This window comes from Parasteatoda tepidariorum, chromosome 8 (genome assembly GCF_982258835.1).
Source record: "Parasteatoda tepidariorum strain Cologne lab strain chromosome 8, Ptep-v5.0, whole genome shotgun sequence".
Classification (NCBI taxonomy): domain Eukaryota; kingdom Metazoa; phylum Arthropoda; class Arachnida; order Araneae; family Theridiidae; genus Parasteatoda; species Parasteatoda tepidariorum.
This window is the reverse complement of record NC_141762.1, coordinates 41,154,304-41,170,259: the sequence shown is the minus strand read 5'-3', so window position 1 is coordinate 41,170,259 and position 15,956 is coordinate 41,154,304. Positions and strand designations below refer to the sequence as shown.

The following is a 15,956-nucleotide window of genomic DNA, read 5'->3' as shown; positions in this document are numbered from 1 at the left end:
TACAAAACTGGGTTTTTAATATCCACCATTTCAATCTTATATTGATCTATCTGATCCAGAAAGTAAAAAATGTAAAACAAGATTTAAGAAAAAAAATATGATATAGAAAATTAAATCAAATTTATGATTTAGAAAATCAAATAAAATTTACGATTTAAAAAATCAAATCAAACCTTGATTTAGAAATCAATAAAAATGAAAAAAAAATTTAAAATGGGAGCATACAAAATATATTTATTTTTATTTTTAGGGGCTTATGTAAGCTTGACTTCGGTTATCTTAGTGGATCTTTTGGGCCTGGAAAAATTGACCAATGCCTTCGGATTGTTATTACTTTTTGAAGGAGTTGCTTGTTTAATTGGACCACCCATCACAGGTAAATATACTCCCACATCTAAATTGTGAAACAACTAAAACGGAAAAACTAATAAAATTTAAATAACAACAAAGAATTGTTTAAAATGTATAACTTTTTAAGTACCTAAAAAACAAATGAGTAAAAGTGAAAATGCTAGTGCTAAACACAGTGAAAAACAAGTTTTAAAATTCCATTTCATCCATATACTTTTTTTTTCTATTTCTAAAGTAAATTTGCATGAAATAAATATTTTGAAGAAATTCCCTTAATTACTTTTATTTCAAAACTAAAGCATCAAATTATGCTAAATAACATTAGTTTTTTTTAAAAAAAATTTGGAAGATATTGACTTTTTAGAAATTTGTAAGAAACATTTGAAAATTCGAAATTTTAAGTTATGTTAAAATAATAATTTCGTTAAAGATGTTATATTATTCTCGCATGACAGGGTAATTCTAAAACATCGAGTTATGCAAGATTACATTGTTTTTTCAGATATCGCAGATCGCGATTTTTTAGAAACGCGTAAAAAACATTGAAAATTCAAAGTTATGTTAAAACATTTTTGAAAAATATTTTCTATTGCTCTCACATGACAGGGCAATTCTCAAACAATGGGTCGAATTTTCAAGAAAAATAGAATAGAGATCAGCTTGTTTTCTAAATCAAATATATCAATTGATAATTCATAAATATATTAGTGAAACTTTAAATTCTGTATCAAAAAGTAAAAAAAATAATCATGTCCTGTGTCAAGTATTAATTCTATATTATCTGTACCAAGTTAATATTTTTACATACTTTTGAAAGAAAAGTTGCACAACAGGAAATGCCAATAATTCTATATCTATATTTTAATTTAATATAAGTTATATTATAGCATACACCAACGTTTCCTCGACAGTTTACAGAAAATTCGAAAAATAGTTAGAACTTACTTATTTCCTTTTATTATTGTTTTCAGGTTGGCTTTATGATTATACTGGCTCTTATGACCCAGGATTCTATGTATCAGGCTCTATGATTGCAATCAGTGGCATCATGCTATTCTTCATCCCATGTGTCGAAAAGTGCGCCAAGAATAAAAACAAAGATGAATCTGGAGTGGAAATTAAGTTTTCACCAACTAGCCCCGTAAATTCTTCCTCATCAAAACAAGAAGTTTGAAGCGGAAATGCGTACAATCAAAAATGATTACAATTCAGAAGGAACAAAATCGCTTTTTTTTGCCAGGAAAGATTATAAGATGGCATATTTTAAGTTATTCCGTGAGAACATGACGAAAAGGTCATGTTATATTTATTTTGAATCACAGCTCAAACACAAAGAAACAGTTCGGCGGCAATCATGCTACTTTAAAAAAATGTAAGATTGTAATTACCTTACGAATAATGATTGTATCTCAACGTGTGACATAACCTTTGAAGCACCAACATGTCATTTCTGACACTATCACATATCATTACAGATATTGAAGTTATTACAGAAGAAATTTATTGCTCAGCCCTTACCTCAGATATCTTATTCCAATGGTTACCTAGAAATACTCTGCTATAATGTACCTACGCCTTTCAACAATTAAGAAATGTGCCTTCTGTGGATAAATATAGCGATTATTTTGTTTAAAATTCTAACATGATAGTTTACTTCAAAATATATAAAGCATAATTTTATAGATATAGAAATCTTTGAAATTTCCATGAAATTGAGATGTTTAAATCGCAAACACACAATTTAAGTCTGTGTGTATTTATGTAAACATTTATGCTGAACAACAAAAGAAGGAAATGAATTAATTGATAGTTCAGTCAAAAGGAAACGTATGAAAATGTGAATGAAAACAATTTGTACTTTCAATGAGCTGTTAGCAGATCGTGGCAAATTATGGGTCCATCAGGGATGCATCCTACAATGATTTTGAAAAATTATAAAATATGGCTAAAAAGGAAAAAAAAACTATTCATTATTTTTTCGTCATTTGTTTTAAACTCTATTGTTGAAGCATCATAATTCTTCATATATGGTATATAAAGGGTTCGTCTAGGAAATATATTGATTGATTGAAGAAAATATATAGAAATGCAAATTGGACAACCTTAATTCTTAAGGTGAACATTTGTAATCATGTATTTTTCAATTTATTGGTATTATTAACTATATCAAGGAAAACTTCTTGAACCTTTTAAAAGTTTTAAGAATCGGGAGTTTATATTGAAATCTGTTAATAACAAAATGTTTCAAAACAGTTGCCATATATAGTTTTGAACGTACAGACAGAATTCAGAAATTAAATTCAGTTTGAAAATACAAGGTTCACATTGCTGCATTTAAAAAAAAAAAAATTAAACTAAGTTCATAATCAAAAGTTAAATTTTAAATAAAAATGCAGATAAGTGAGAAACACTAAAATGAAATAACCAGTTGAAGTTTGGTAAGATAGATTTTTTAAAGGGGTTTTTAAAAATTCAAATATTCCCTCAAAGGGGAGACTCAGAATGGGAGACAGTGTGAATCTTATGTTACTTTAGCAAATGTGTTTCACGGACGAAAGATTTAAAGAACGTTGCTACTTCTGTTTTATATTTTGAAATTATGAAATAAAACCAACTTAACTCAAAAATGATTTATTTATTTAAAATAACTCCAAAGTTCTTTTGATTTGTAACAGTTCTAGCATTATTTTAACGAAGACACAGCCTTTGAGCTCGATTGTTGAAAACTGAGAGCCTGATTTAAGATAAAAAGTTTCATAATTCTAAAATCATTAATACAAAATCTAATGGGAGTAACTTTCACATCGTAAATAAATTTCTTTTGCTTATTTTTTTAAAATTTTTCAAACAAAATTGATAGAAAATAACAGAAAAAAATTAAATTCAATGATAATTGAAGACATTTTATTTATTTCACAGCATATATTTCAAATACTATATGTAAAATAGTATATATTTCTAAACATATAATTTGCTAACAATTGTCTAAACCGACATAGCAAGACAAATAAGAGGATGTTGAACTATTCTTAAAAAGAAGCTCTTAAAAATGTATTGTTTTAAGGAGAAGAAGGTAAGTTTCTTCCTCAGAGGAGGGAGAAAAAAAACATGAAAAATCCAGCTTGTAAGAAATAGTAACATCTAAAAGTTAACATCTTCTTCGAGTTTTAAAACAAAATTTCAAAATGTTAAAGCAGGTTATTTATATTACATTTTGTTTAAAATTAATTTCCATTTAATACTTCTAATTCTTATTTTTTTAATGTGTTATTTTATCTTTCCATTAAGTGAGGATGATTATGAGGTAATAAGTTAAAGGAACAGTTATCTTCAATAAGTAAATTGATATGTTTTTCGTAATATTCAAGAAAGATGTTTGCACATGTAAAACATCCAGGCACACATATTATAGACTAACATACCAGGTAGAATATGTAAAAATTTTGAGATTTTTTGAACTTGATTTTTTGAATATTTAAAAAAGTTGTTTATTTTATAAATTATATACTTGCTATCTAAATAGGATACATTAATAGCCAAATAGATTGTTTAGATTAATATTAAGAATTTAAGTTTAGATTAATATTAATATTAAGATTATTATCATAATATAATTTGGTACAATAAGAAGTTACAAAAATTTCAATTACTTAAAAAAAAAAAAAAATCCTAAAAAATAAAATAATCCTAAAATTTATGATGAGCACTTTGTATTTTCAAAAATAAGAAACACATTTTTATTTTCAACATACATCTGGAAAAAAGAGATACTCTACTCAAAATTAGTATGCTGACAATAGAACCAGGGTTGGGTTTTTGCCGTCAAAAACTGGTTTTTGACATGACAGTGGTAAAAACCGTGTTTTTACCAGTAAAAACCGTCAAAAACCTACTGTTTTCTTTAATTTATGGCATATAGCGGATAATATATTATTTTCACTTAATTGCCTTTATAAATGAATGTTGTAAGTGATTGCTATTGATTTTGCAACTATATACACGTATTCTTATAGAAGTATTTACATTCATACAGAAATATTGTAACATACTTATTGAAAATAGTGATACTTAACTTTTATCACTATAGCTTGAATTGCAAAGGATTCAAAATTTTGCACTTCTTAATTCTTAGAAGTAAACAAACAAGCAAAAAAACTTGGAATTATTAATAAATTCAAGAACTAAAAAGAAGAATTTAAAATTTGGCATTTCTTAAATATTAGAAATAAGCTAAACAAAACTTTCAAAACTTGTAACTACTAACAAACTCTAAGTCAGGAATGACTTGACATTCTTCAGTAATGTAATATATGCCAAACAAAAGGATGCTTGGAAATGTTGAAAATTTTGTTCAGTATCCTAATATTTTACTTCAAATAGTATGATTTGATATAATCATGTTACGAAAATGCAAAAATCTGTTCTTAAATATCTTTTAACAACTTTTTTTCTAATTTTATTGCCCAAAAATGAATTAATTTTAAATCATAAGCAGTTTAACTTAAATTAAAATACAGTTTTATCAAAACTATGGGTTTTTGACATGACGGTATAAACCATGGTATAAACCGGTAAAAATCGTCATGTGTCAAAAACTTGCCAATTCTGAATAGAACATGCCTGAAGCTTTTTCTAAATAACTAACACAAACTTTTTAGTAAATATTCTATTATCCTTGGTTGCCTGCATAAATTATATCAAGCAACAGTGTGTAAATGAAACACAATTTGATCACTGAATAAAAATAAAAAAGTTAAGAAACTTTTTTCAAGTACAACAATTTATTTAATGAATAATTTTTTTATGTTACATGTGTTAATAAAAGATGCAAGGAATTATAAAGATGTCCTTCAAATGAGCAAATGAAAGCTGAAAAGAATAATAAAAGTTAAGTTTTATTCAGCATCACTTTATAAAGCAAATTCTAACAATTATCAACTGGAAAACATACCACATAAATTTAAAAAACTCTGACTTACAGGGAATGCAAATAAATTTAATCTTTACATTTTTATTTAAAAAAAATATACATAAAATAAGCGCAACAATATGAGAAAATCATTTTATGAGTTTGTTCCGTATAATAGGTAAAAACAAGTACATGAACTACAATCACTATACGTACACACAACCAGTGTTGAGCAACTTAAAATGTTGCAGAGGTAAAATATTAAATTTAAGGTGTATAATAAAGTATTAAAATATAAATCTCTCAATATCTAATCAGCTGAGATTAATTCTAAAAAATAATCGATATTATAGAGTTTCCATGTAATTTTTAAAATAATATTTTCAGACTGTTTCAGGCATTTTAAGAAATATTTCAACATGGCTGTATTACCCAGACCATATAAATAAAATATGGTCTAGGTCATATTTTATTTAAAATATGAAATTTTTTTCAGAAAAACACAATTTAAATTTCAGTAGTCAAATACTAGATATTGTGAGAAATAAAATACCTCTAAATGAAGAAAATGGATAAAAACTTTACTAAAATGTAAAATTTTCATAATGAATAGTTCTAACAGATGTTAGAATTTTCTAATTTGAGCCTCTTTAACCAATTACTGCCACTGACAATTTTATGATTAGACTTTTGTCACATACGTTAGGAACTTCCTAGTTTTTTTTCTTCTCTTTTTCAATGAAAGTATTTTTTTTTACTATTTTCTGATTTTTAGCACCAAAATCAAATTATTAGAAAATTCTAGATTATCCCCAACTCCCAAGAGCCTTGCATTATGATGTAAGTGTGCTGCATCTATAAAGACTCAAAAAAGAGCCATTAATAAGATGACTATAATAGAGTTTAAAATAACTCATAGGTAATAACAGACATAGAAGCCAAAATAATTGTTTCCTTAGTAAAAAGTAAAACAGCCTTTATAAGATATACAATAAGTTTAATGTTAAACTGTTGCTCAGATATATGAATGCTTAAATGTAGAATGTTAATGTCTAAACTGCCTATAAGATAAAACAATTATTTTTTAATCCATTTTATGTTTTTAATGTTAAGTTGTTGGCCAGCCATTTGAATGTATATTTTTGCAAACTTGTACTACGGTAAAATGTTTCTGATTACTAAAAATAATTTTTAAAAAAATGGAAAAAGCTTTGAATATAAAGAGAGTTTCTATAATTAATACAACTAAACTAGAACATGAAATATAAAATTCATTCAGTTTTATTATTGCAATACATATTTTAATTTCTGTCAAAAACAAGGTAAAGAAATTATTGCATTTTTTAAAAATAAAATGTTTATATTTTTAAGGGTGATAAAACTAATGGTTTTACATTAGAATACAAGTAAGAAATATCCAGATTGTAGTAGAGAGTCTGATTTTGCTCAGATTTAAAACTTTAATTTAATTTTAAATATGAATTATTCATTATTAATGAATTACAAAAATAAAATTCAATAAAATCAAAAGTTAAATCTCCGTTATATTATTTCCTCAAAAAACTTAAAATCATACTACTGACAAGAAATTCTAAAAAAGGCAAGCTTACAGTTTTTTTTTTTCCAAAATAAATTTAGCAAAACAGTAAAGGTTTTATTAGATCATATATTTAGTGAGCGTATAAAAAATCTCATTAAATGTACATAAAAACAAGAGATCACATTATTTTTACTTTCTATTCTAATCATTAAGTTCTCTTTCACAAAATGTACAAAATTAAAGAAATATTTTCTATATTATTTTTAAAAAAAGAGAGAGATTAGAGAATATAAAGAAAAAATCAAAAGACTTAAAAAAAGTATAATAAAAATTAAATTACTTTTAAATTATACTTCGTCTAAATATTTAAACAAAAAAATAACATAGGTCTACATTGGTGGTTATTTTATAATTTAATTTACTAAAATATATATGATTTTCAATAATTTATAACAGTATGATGTGACACATTTGCAAAAAGAAATCTTTATTGAAAACTTTAAATTACATGACTAAACCTTAAAATTAACCAACAATCAATCCACAAAATCAGGAACATATATTTTATTGCATTAAAAAACATTGTGAATAATAACATTTGAATTATCTGCTATGGATAATAAGTATGAACAAAAAATTAACATTAATCCCTTCTTTATTTAAGTATATAAAAAAATTTAAGTTTTGTCACCTAACTATAACCACTGAATTTTATATGTTATGGACTGCATCAATAACAAATAAAATTCAATATGATCATACAATTAACTGCAAAAGAAGATTCATAGGTAATGTGAGAGGAAAAAAAAATGAAATGCAAATGTTACAAAAATATGAATGTTCTTTGCTGCAATATTTTTAAATTATTGTCTTCATTAAAATCCTTTTAAGAATGGAACACAAGTGAATGTGCTTTTGAAGATTTTGAAGGAATACACAATCATAAAAAAGTAGAAGTTTGGTTTTTCATTTTTTAAACATTTTCTTCACTAAAATAGCATATTAAAACTAGTTCAAACTCAACAAAATACCAATTATAAAATTATTAATGATTACTAAGTCATTAATGACTTAAAAATATATTAAAGATAGGATATGGATAAACTTTAGATGTAATTTTATTAAAATGATTTGTGCGTGTAAGCTAATAGGTTGATATTTCAGAAGTAATAAAAACTACATGAAATTATCAACACAAGCTGGGTGATATTTAAATTGGATAATTTCAGTTTAATTAAACATATATTTATTTATTTTTTTAGAAAGGAGCAATAAATAAACATGATACATGTTTACGCATATTACTATGATTGATTATACCAGTAATTAGTTTCTACATGGTTATATCATGCAGGAGATTGTATAAATAAAATTTTAAAAAAAATATATAAGAAGGAAAAATTAAAAGAATGCATCTGAAAAACAATTCAGAGAAGTTGCTTCATTCAATTGTGTTAGCAACAATACCTAATATCAATTTAAAGTAAGTTATTCAAACTTTTAACAAGATAATTGATACATCAAAATTTATTGATATATATATATATATATATATATATATATATATATATATATATATATATATATATATATATATTTGAAGTAACAGGTCAACAACCCCGATATTTTTTTGATTAATTGTCCACATCACAGGAAAAAAAAAGTCTTTCTGCAAAATCTTTTTTATTTACTAACGATGGTGAAAGCATACATCTCAGCCTCCTCCAAGCTGAAGAGGGGGAAAACCATATCCCGTCTAAACTGAAGTATTTTTATAACTTTTGTATTACATCCCTGTAATACAAAAGTTATAAAAATACTTTTGTATTAATAAAAGCATTGAAAACTTTTTCGTGTTCATAAAATGCAGATATTCCACTTTGGGACTTCAAGGCTAAAAACATGCCAATGAATAATAATTAGATTTATATTTCAAAGGAGAAGTTATTTTAAGATCTTTCACTTCCATATAAGGAAAGATTAAACGATTTGCTATGAGTAATAAATAATTTTGATGAGGCGTAAGAATACAGAAAAAGCAATAGGACTGGCCTCTTCACACTTTTTAATCATCCTATAAAACGCAGGACTGAATGCTTTTGCGTGTCTTTTTGTTGTTTATAATGCCTAACTAAACTAGGTCAGTTTAGACAGGATATGGGTCTCCCCTCTCTCCAGCTTGGAGGGGGCTGAGATGTATGCTTTCACCATCGTTAGTAAATAAAAAAGATTATGCAGAAAAAGGCTTCATTTTTCCTGTGATGTGGACAATTAATAAAATAAATATCGGGGTTGTTGCCCTGTTATTTCATATATATATATATATATATATATATATATATATATATATATATATATATATATATATATATATATATAAAAAGATGTGCATGTAATGTAAGCACAAAGATGTACATGCACAAAGATGTGCATGTAATTAAATAAGTGAATGATCTTCTAATAAACCGAATCTAATTTGCCAGCACCTGCCCTCAATCTTTATCAATTCATAGATTTAGAGCTATATTTGATTAACTTTTATACATAGTTTAAAAAGTTTACAAAAGAAAATTCAATGGCAGTTTTTAGAAACATAACAAAAATAGGAAAAAGTTAAAAAAGTTAGAAAAAGCTTTAAATTTTTAAAAAAAAAAGAAAAATTACAAATCTGAGGAAAAATCTTATGATTGCAATCAAACACATAGACAAAGTTATCTAAAGCCCAATAAATATGATACAGGCAAAGTTGTGTAACAACTCCCCACTTTTAATATTATCGATAGAAAATTTATTTAAGAGACAGAGTAGAAACAGAATAAATTCATTACTGAAATGCTGATAGTATAACAGATTGTCAATAATACAATATCTAAGTAATCAGGGTCTTAGTAATCTTATTAAAAATTAGTTTCTGACATTTAAGAAATAGATTTTGTCTTGAGATGAAATGAAAGAAGACAAATTTGTTCTTCTCTCAAAAGAATTACATTGAAACCATAGTTGATATCAGCCACCTAAAAAAATCAGACATAATATAAAATATGCTTCACAAGATTGATGAAAAGAGATTGATTTGCACGTTGTTGTCTGTTGTGTGACTAATGGTTAACATATCTAAACCTAATAAAATGAGTATAAAAATTTGTACATTTCTTTATTTTTAGTGCAAAATTTGAGTATTTTCAACATTTATTTATTCTGATGACCTTGTACATACATACATCAGATCAACAGAATTAACTTCAAAACACAGTATAAAAGTATTTAGAAACATGTCATACCTTATAAGCAATTTTATGCTAAATCTTCATCATCAAACAGATCTTCAAAATCTAAACAATAAAAAAATTAAAAAGTATTTATTTTTGGGACATATTTTATTAACAGATAAAGATTTTAAAGAAAATTATTTCAATAAAACAAGCAATGTTTCAAATAAAATTTTCTATTTCTCACAAAATTAACATACATTTTCAGAAATTCTTTAAATGTAATAAAACTACATGACTTTTTACAGCTAATGGGTGTAACATACAACAATCAAAACATAATTTGTTTGAAATAATATAAATTATTAAAACTATTTGAATTTCTGTTTATATATGAACAGTAGTATCATGTTGATGTGGCTCGGTTTTTATCAAATTTATATTTATTCTTTTTCTGTTGTTCTATAGCTTGATGCAGGCCAAGGCTGTCACAAAATGTTCCTTTGATTGGAAATTATTTACTACCACAGTTCTACAATGGTTTATCCCAATTTCATGTAATGTTTTCTCAACTGTATCAAAGCCATCAAATGTTTGGTCTCATTTCGGATTAGTTATCACTTTCAAAACACATTAATTAAAGCACAGAGCTCATCAGATAATGCAGATAAATTTATTCGCATTTTTGTATATTTTCTTACTTATAACAACAAATAAATGGGATTATAGGCAATTTTTTAAAAACAGCTGATGTAGCACACAAGGCAAGAGTAAAAAATTTCTACCTCGGGATGATTAATGTTGTTGTTACATATGGCTTTATTGGAAATATTAATCCATATACAATGTTCAGCTTGAAGCGGACATAAACAGGGAGTAAAAAAGGATGATTAACGTTTTAAACTTTAGAAATAAAAGATCTAAGAAGAGCATATAATGAAAAAGGATCATACAAAAATTCTTTGAAAAATTCATTAAATAATTTCAAACTTATTTAAGAATATAGGTAATAAATAGGTAAACGGTAGAATGATAGATAATACTAGGTTAAAATTAAAATTACACTGACTTAAGTTTATAGTTATTATATCAATAGATAAATTAGTTTTATGTAATAATTGTACAAATTTTTTTAATGCATACAAACTATCTTTTTTGTTTCCTTTCTACAAAATACAAAATATCCCTTTTCTAAACAAAGATTTTTTTGTGTGAAATTATTGATTTTTTACTTAATTAAAATAAACATTGCTAAATATAGATTTAAATTTGTGCTGATAAGAATTGTATCAAAATTCCATAATAACAAGACCATTTTGCAGAGATGTACACAAATATAAAAAGTTTTAGCACAGATATTTGTACCGTGTAGTGATGTAGATTATTCAATTAAATACATCAAATAATCAAGACTAGAAAACAGAGATTTCAAAAAAAAGAATAGCAAGTGCAGGCATTATCCTAGGGCCCAGTGCCACTATAAACTAGTACACTTTGCCTAGAAAAAATAATCTTTCATAAAAATAAAAAAAATATATAATTATTATAAATGCTCAGAAAATAAAATTTAAAAAATGATATTTTTTAATTCTATTTCAATGATTTGCATAATATATCTGACAGGGCCCCTTAAAAGAGATGGGTCCCCAGGCCCCCACAAGAAATTAGTGAGAGAACTTAAAGAATAATTTCAGAAAGTACATAAACGTGATCGAAAACATTTGAACATTTATCATGATTATTTTCCGACAGTTCAAGGTGTTCTAAGTTTCACATTTCTAGGGATAAAAAAAAGAGATAAAAGTATCACAATTATTTACTAATTTTAATAGTATGTACAATAACTGCTTATTAAAAAAATAATTTACCATTAAAAAAATCAGAATGAACTGATTTCTCATTTGCAGCTAAATCCATCAAAAGACCACTGGAACCACCAGCCTAAAACAATGACAATAATTAGTTGAAAAAAGCAACAATATTTTTAAAATTAAAAATTTATCAAATCTATCAAGTTTGGTAATAAACCTGGTTTTAAAAAAATGAATTAAATAAAAATATTGAACAAAGTCACACTTACGGAAAATTTTAATTTAAAAGTTTTGCATCCCTTTTAATTACGTTTAGTCTTTTACTTTTATTTATTAGTCTACATGAAACATTGAATAATGTTTACATACATTCTACTCCCATTATTTCCTTGGATAAACTTTAAGGATATATTTATAAATTAGTGATCTAAAAAAAAAATTAAGCAAATTAATTCACGCTAAATTTACTATCATTAGTTTAACAAAGTTCATTACCAGAAAGATCATACAATTATAAATATGAATGAATGATAGAATTATATTTTACTATTGCAATTATCACACATACTGCATACATTAGTCAATTCAACATACTAAAACTTCTCAAGGAGACTATAATTTCTTAAATAAATATCAAATTTGAAATGGATGGATCAAGGAATAACAATATTTCACTGAATTTATACATCTATGTAAAACTTGTTACAATTTCTACAAAATCATGTCCTGAACAATATATTTTTCGTGTCTCATTTCATCAGATGGTGAACGAAATTGCTAATGGTAGGGATCACATGCCGAAAGAAAAAATTAAATAAATCAATGGATATAAATATTTTGTCCAAGAAGTTTTAATGAAATATACCTCCTCTAAATCCATATATGGTCCAGCTCCTTCAGGAAACATCTCATCAGCGACAACACTACCAGGGGGCTTCATTCTACTGCTGAAAAAGTAAAACATTTTACTTTTAAATAAAGAAAAAAATTACTTTTGACATAAATCTAAAGTTAAAAAACACCATTTAAGCATGTCAAAAGAAAATATAACCATTTCTGCTCAATAGTCTTTGAAAATAGTACAAGTCAAAGAAAAATAACAAAATAAACTTTTATTTAATGCAATTGCAATTCATACTGTGTTAATTTTTGTTACTATAGCAGCGTATCTACCACTACATAATTACAACTACAATTCACTAGTATATAAGACATGTTAACTCGACTCTATGTAGGGGTACCTTTTCATAGATGATGGTTGACATGGTCTGTAACAACTAGCCCCACATTGGTGACCCGGACGTGATGTGAACACGCCTACCTTTGCAGAAACGCCCACTTCGATATGAACATGCCTACCTTTGTAGAAATGTCCACTTCGATATGAACACGCCTACCTAGACAGTAACGTCAACTTTGATAGATGGTACACATGGAACAGTTGACTTGCTACTTGTGACTGTGACATTATCCACCTTCTCACACTGTTGCTACTCATTCTAGTCTCGATCACTCACAACATCGGCTTGCATACACTAAAGGCAACACGGGAGCGACTACGACCATGATCTTAATTCAGCTCTCATGACTAATGTTCAAAACCTGATGACCTTAATCCAACTCTCCCGGTCTGTCACAAATACAGCAATGAATCAACTAGTGGTATCCATGTATTGAATTCTATCACAGCTATAATTCTGGTGGGGCAGTACTGTAGCGTATCTACCACTACAAAATTACAACTACACTTCACTAGTATATAAGACATATTAACTCGACTCTATGTCGGGAAACCTCTTCATAGGTGACGGTTGACATGGTCTGTAACAACACTATGACGACATGCCCCACACTATGACAACAAAATAGCTAAGAATATGTTATAAATTCTTTTAAAAAATTTTATCTGGATTTTTTTTAAATAATTTTTTTAATATAAATTTAATTTCTTAATGAGCATTAAGCATTGAATGTTGTCAAAGTTAACAATTCTCACATAAAAGTTCGTAAAAATAATATTTTGAGTGTATTTCTGGGTAAATTGCTTAAAAAATACAGGCTTTTCATTCATCCTGTGGCATACTGCCAGCTGCCAAGGGATCTTCTGAAGACAGGAAAAATATTTATTAACCCTTTAACTGCCGCGGGCGTACATATACGTCTCAGCCAGACGATGCGTTAACTGCCGCAGGCTCATATATACGCTTTCCCGAAATACGATGCTTTGCATTGCGCTGCTATAAATAGAACTACACCCCCGACTTTTGAACACAGTAAAATGACCTTGTAAGTGTTTGCCAATGAAAATGTTTGCAATGAATGTATTACCAATTTCGGAGGAGGGGGAAAGGGATGTGTTGGAAAAGTTATATCATAATATTTATTGCTTTTGTGTTTCTATTTGAGTAAGGTTGGGATTACTCTTCTTTCGCTTTCGTTTCCCGTGTATATTCGTCGAGAGTCCCGCTACCAGTGCAATGAATGTGATGTTGGTTTATGTGTCCAACCATGTTTCAGGATTTATCATACAACAGCTAAGTTTTAACATCTTTTATATTGTATTTTTATTCTTCAATTTAAGTTTTGTATTTTCTTTTTTTCCTTTTTCTTCTCATGTGAAAGTAAACTGTTTTTAAATTGCAAAGCGTGCATCTTTTTTCCCTACCAAAACACCGTGTAACAAAGCGCACTTGAGCGAAAAACGGTGGCATTGGGGAGTGAATCACATAAATTTTACTTGGCAGGTGAGGGGTTAATTAAAAGGAAAGTCTTTTTAATAGTTCTGCTTCATGCAAACAATCCTAGTACCAATAAGTTGTAGCACTAAGTTATAGGAAAATGTGCTAACCTTAAATATTTTAAAAATGTGAAAAGCTTACTGTAAGTCAAATAAGATAGCCTGGATGACAGAAGAAATCTTTATCAATTGGCTGATTGATGTGAATAAAGAGATGAAAAAGAAAATAGCTTTCATAGTTGATAACTGCACAACAATCCCCGAAGCTTATAAAACATTACAGTGTTTTATTTTCCACCCAAATGCATGTCAGTTCTACGGCCATTAGATTCAGGCATAATAAAGTATGCCATTAGATTTGGGCATATCAAAAAAGATTAATTTTTGCTATGCTAATAAAGAGGAAAAAAGAAGTCTTCATTCGATATTGAATAAATAACAAATTTAAGGAAAAAGTGCTTGTGGACTTGTGAATAGAGCTTGCAGCCTGGCGGATGAAAAATGGTAAAGATTTAGAAAACGTGCAACAGATTTTTTTTTTTCATTTTTAATTTATTAACATTTTTACTTTTTCTTTTGGTTCGCATTCTTATATGCCTAAGTTATTTTGAGATGGTTATTTTTAAAGCTAAATTAAATATAAAATGTTGAAATAAATTTCCCTAGTAATTAAGAATATCATTAATATGTCGCTCGAAGTAAGTTAGGTATTGTATGTCTGTGTCTTTTAAAATATCATAGTGTTTTGTATATTAATATATTAAATATTATTTGTATACATAGCTTTACAATCTTTTTATTTAACTGTTGCTTTATCTAACAAGGTCTTACCAAAATTGAATTCATAAAATATATGGGAAGATTTCTGTATAAATAACCAGACCGAGAAAATATTATGCCAAGAAATTGCCTACAGTTTAAAGTATTCGAGAGTAAGTTTTATTTCTCGCCCAAAAAATAACTCACGACGCTCAACATATGCTTTTTTATCTATATACTTAACAAATTATTAAATCTAAACAAACATAAAAATATATAACGTTTATTTCGTGAATATGAACAAAAAGATACTAAATAATTCAATGACATAAAAATTTTAAAACATTACTCACATCAAATGTTTTGTTTACTTTGCAGGAAAACTTAGTTTATTTGCAAAGAGCACGTTTTCAACTAACTATTTTTACCCGACTCAAGATTTGCTTACAGAGTAGACACGAAACGGTTGCAGCTAATACTGAGGAACAATTTTATTTTCAACTCATAAGAGCTATTTATTACTGTATGACTCTTTCGGGAGAAAATGTTTTTCACCAATCAGGTTGTCATTATCCCTCCATGATGATCGTAAGTGAGTGCACCCCATAAAGAATGACCCTTTAAAAATGATTTCAACTAA

General features: G+C 26.9%; 2 protein-coding genes across 5 annotated transcripts in view; one reads left to right on the top strand and one right to left on the bottom strand.

Moving 5' to 3' along the window:
* The window catches only part of LOC107455820 (monocarboxylate transporter 12-B), a 39,664-nt gene extending 36,686 nt beyond the window's left edge, over positions 1-2,978 (top strand). For both annotated transcript variants that reach the window (XM_016073532.5, XM_071180841.2), the window contains exons 6-7: positions 251-376; positions 1,323-2,978. In XM_016073532.5, coding sequence (XP_015929018.1) covers positions 251-376; positions 1,323-1,525 — 329 coding nt within the window. In that variant the 3' untranslated portion in view covers positions 1,526-2,978. The remainder of the gene's footprint in view (positions 1-250; positions 377-1,322) is intronic.
* A 2,135-nt stretch (positions 2,979-5,113) lies between these two features.
* LOC147806104 (COP9 signalosome complex subunit 9) lies at positions 5,114-15,807 on the bottom strand. Of its 3 annotated transcripts, none has more exons than XM_087150145.1 (5): positions 15,670-15,807; positions 12,686-12,767; positions 11,878-11,950; positions 10,082-10,132; positions 5,114-5,220 (listed from the first exon to the last, which is right to left on the bottom strand). In XM_087150145.1, the coding sequence occupies exons 2-4, from the start codon at positions 12,758-12,760 to the stop codon at positions 10,095-10,097; spliced, it is 186 nt and encodes a 61-aa protein (XP_087006271.1). In that variant the 5' UTR covers positions 12,761-12,767; positions 15,670-15,807; the 3' UTR covers positions 5,114-5,220; positions 10,082-10,094. The 3 variants fall into 3 exon arrangements, with proteins under 3 accessions (XP_087006271.1, XP_087006272.1, XP_087006273.1); XM_087150146.1 differs by having other exon boundaries at positions 12,686-12,764; positions 15,670-15,804; XM_087150147.1 differs by lacking the exon at positions 5,114-5,220 and adding an exon at positions 9,678-9,814.
* Between the last annotated feature and the right edge of the window lie 149 nt (positions 15,808-15,956).

Bases quoted from the DNA above. Each gene is read 5' to 3' on its own strand.
- LOC147806104 (XM_087150145.1), bottom strand. From the start codon at position 12,760: ATGAAGCCCCCTGGTAGTGTTGTCGCTGATGAGATGTTTCCTGAAGGA. The intron at 11,951-12,685 runs GTATATTTCATT...TCATTGTTTTAG, and splicing joins CATATATGGATTTAGAGGAG to GCTGGTGGTTCCAGTGGTCT. The intron at 10,133-11,877 runs GTAAATTATTTT...TTTATTGTTTAG, and splicing joins TCATTCTGATTTTTTTAATG to ATTTTGAAGATCTGTTTGAT.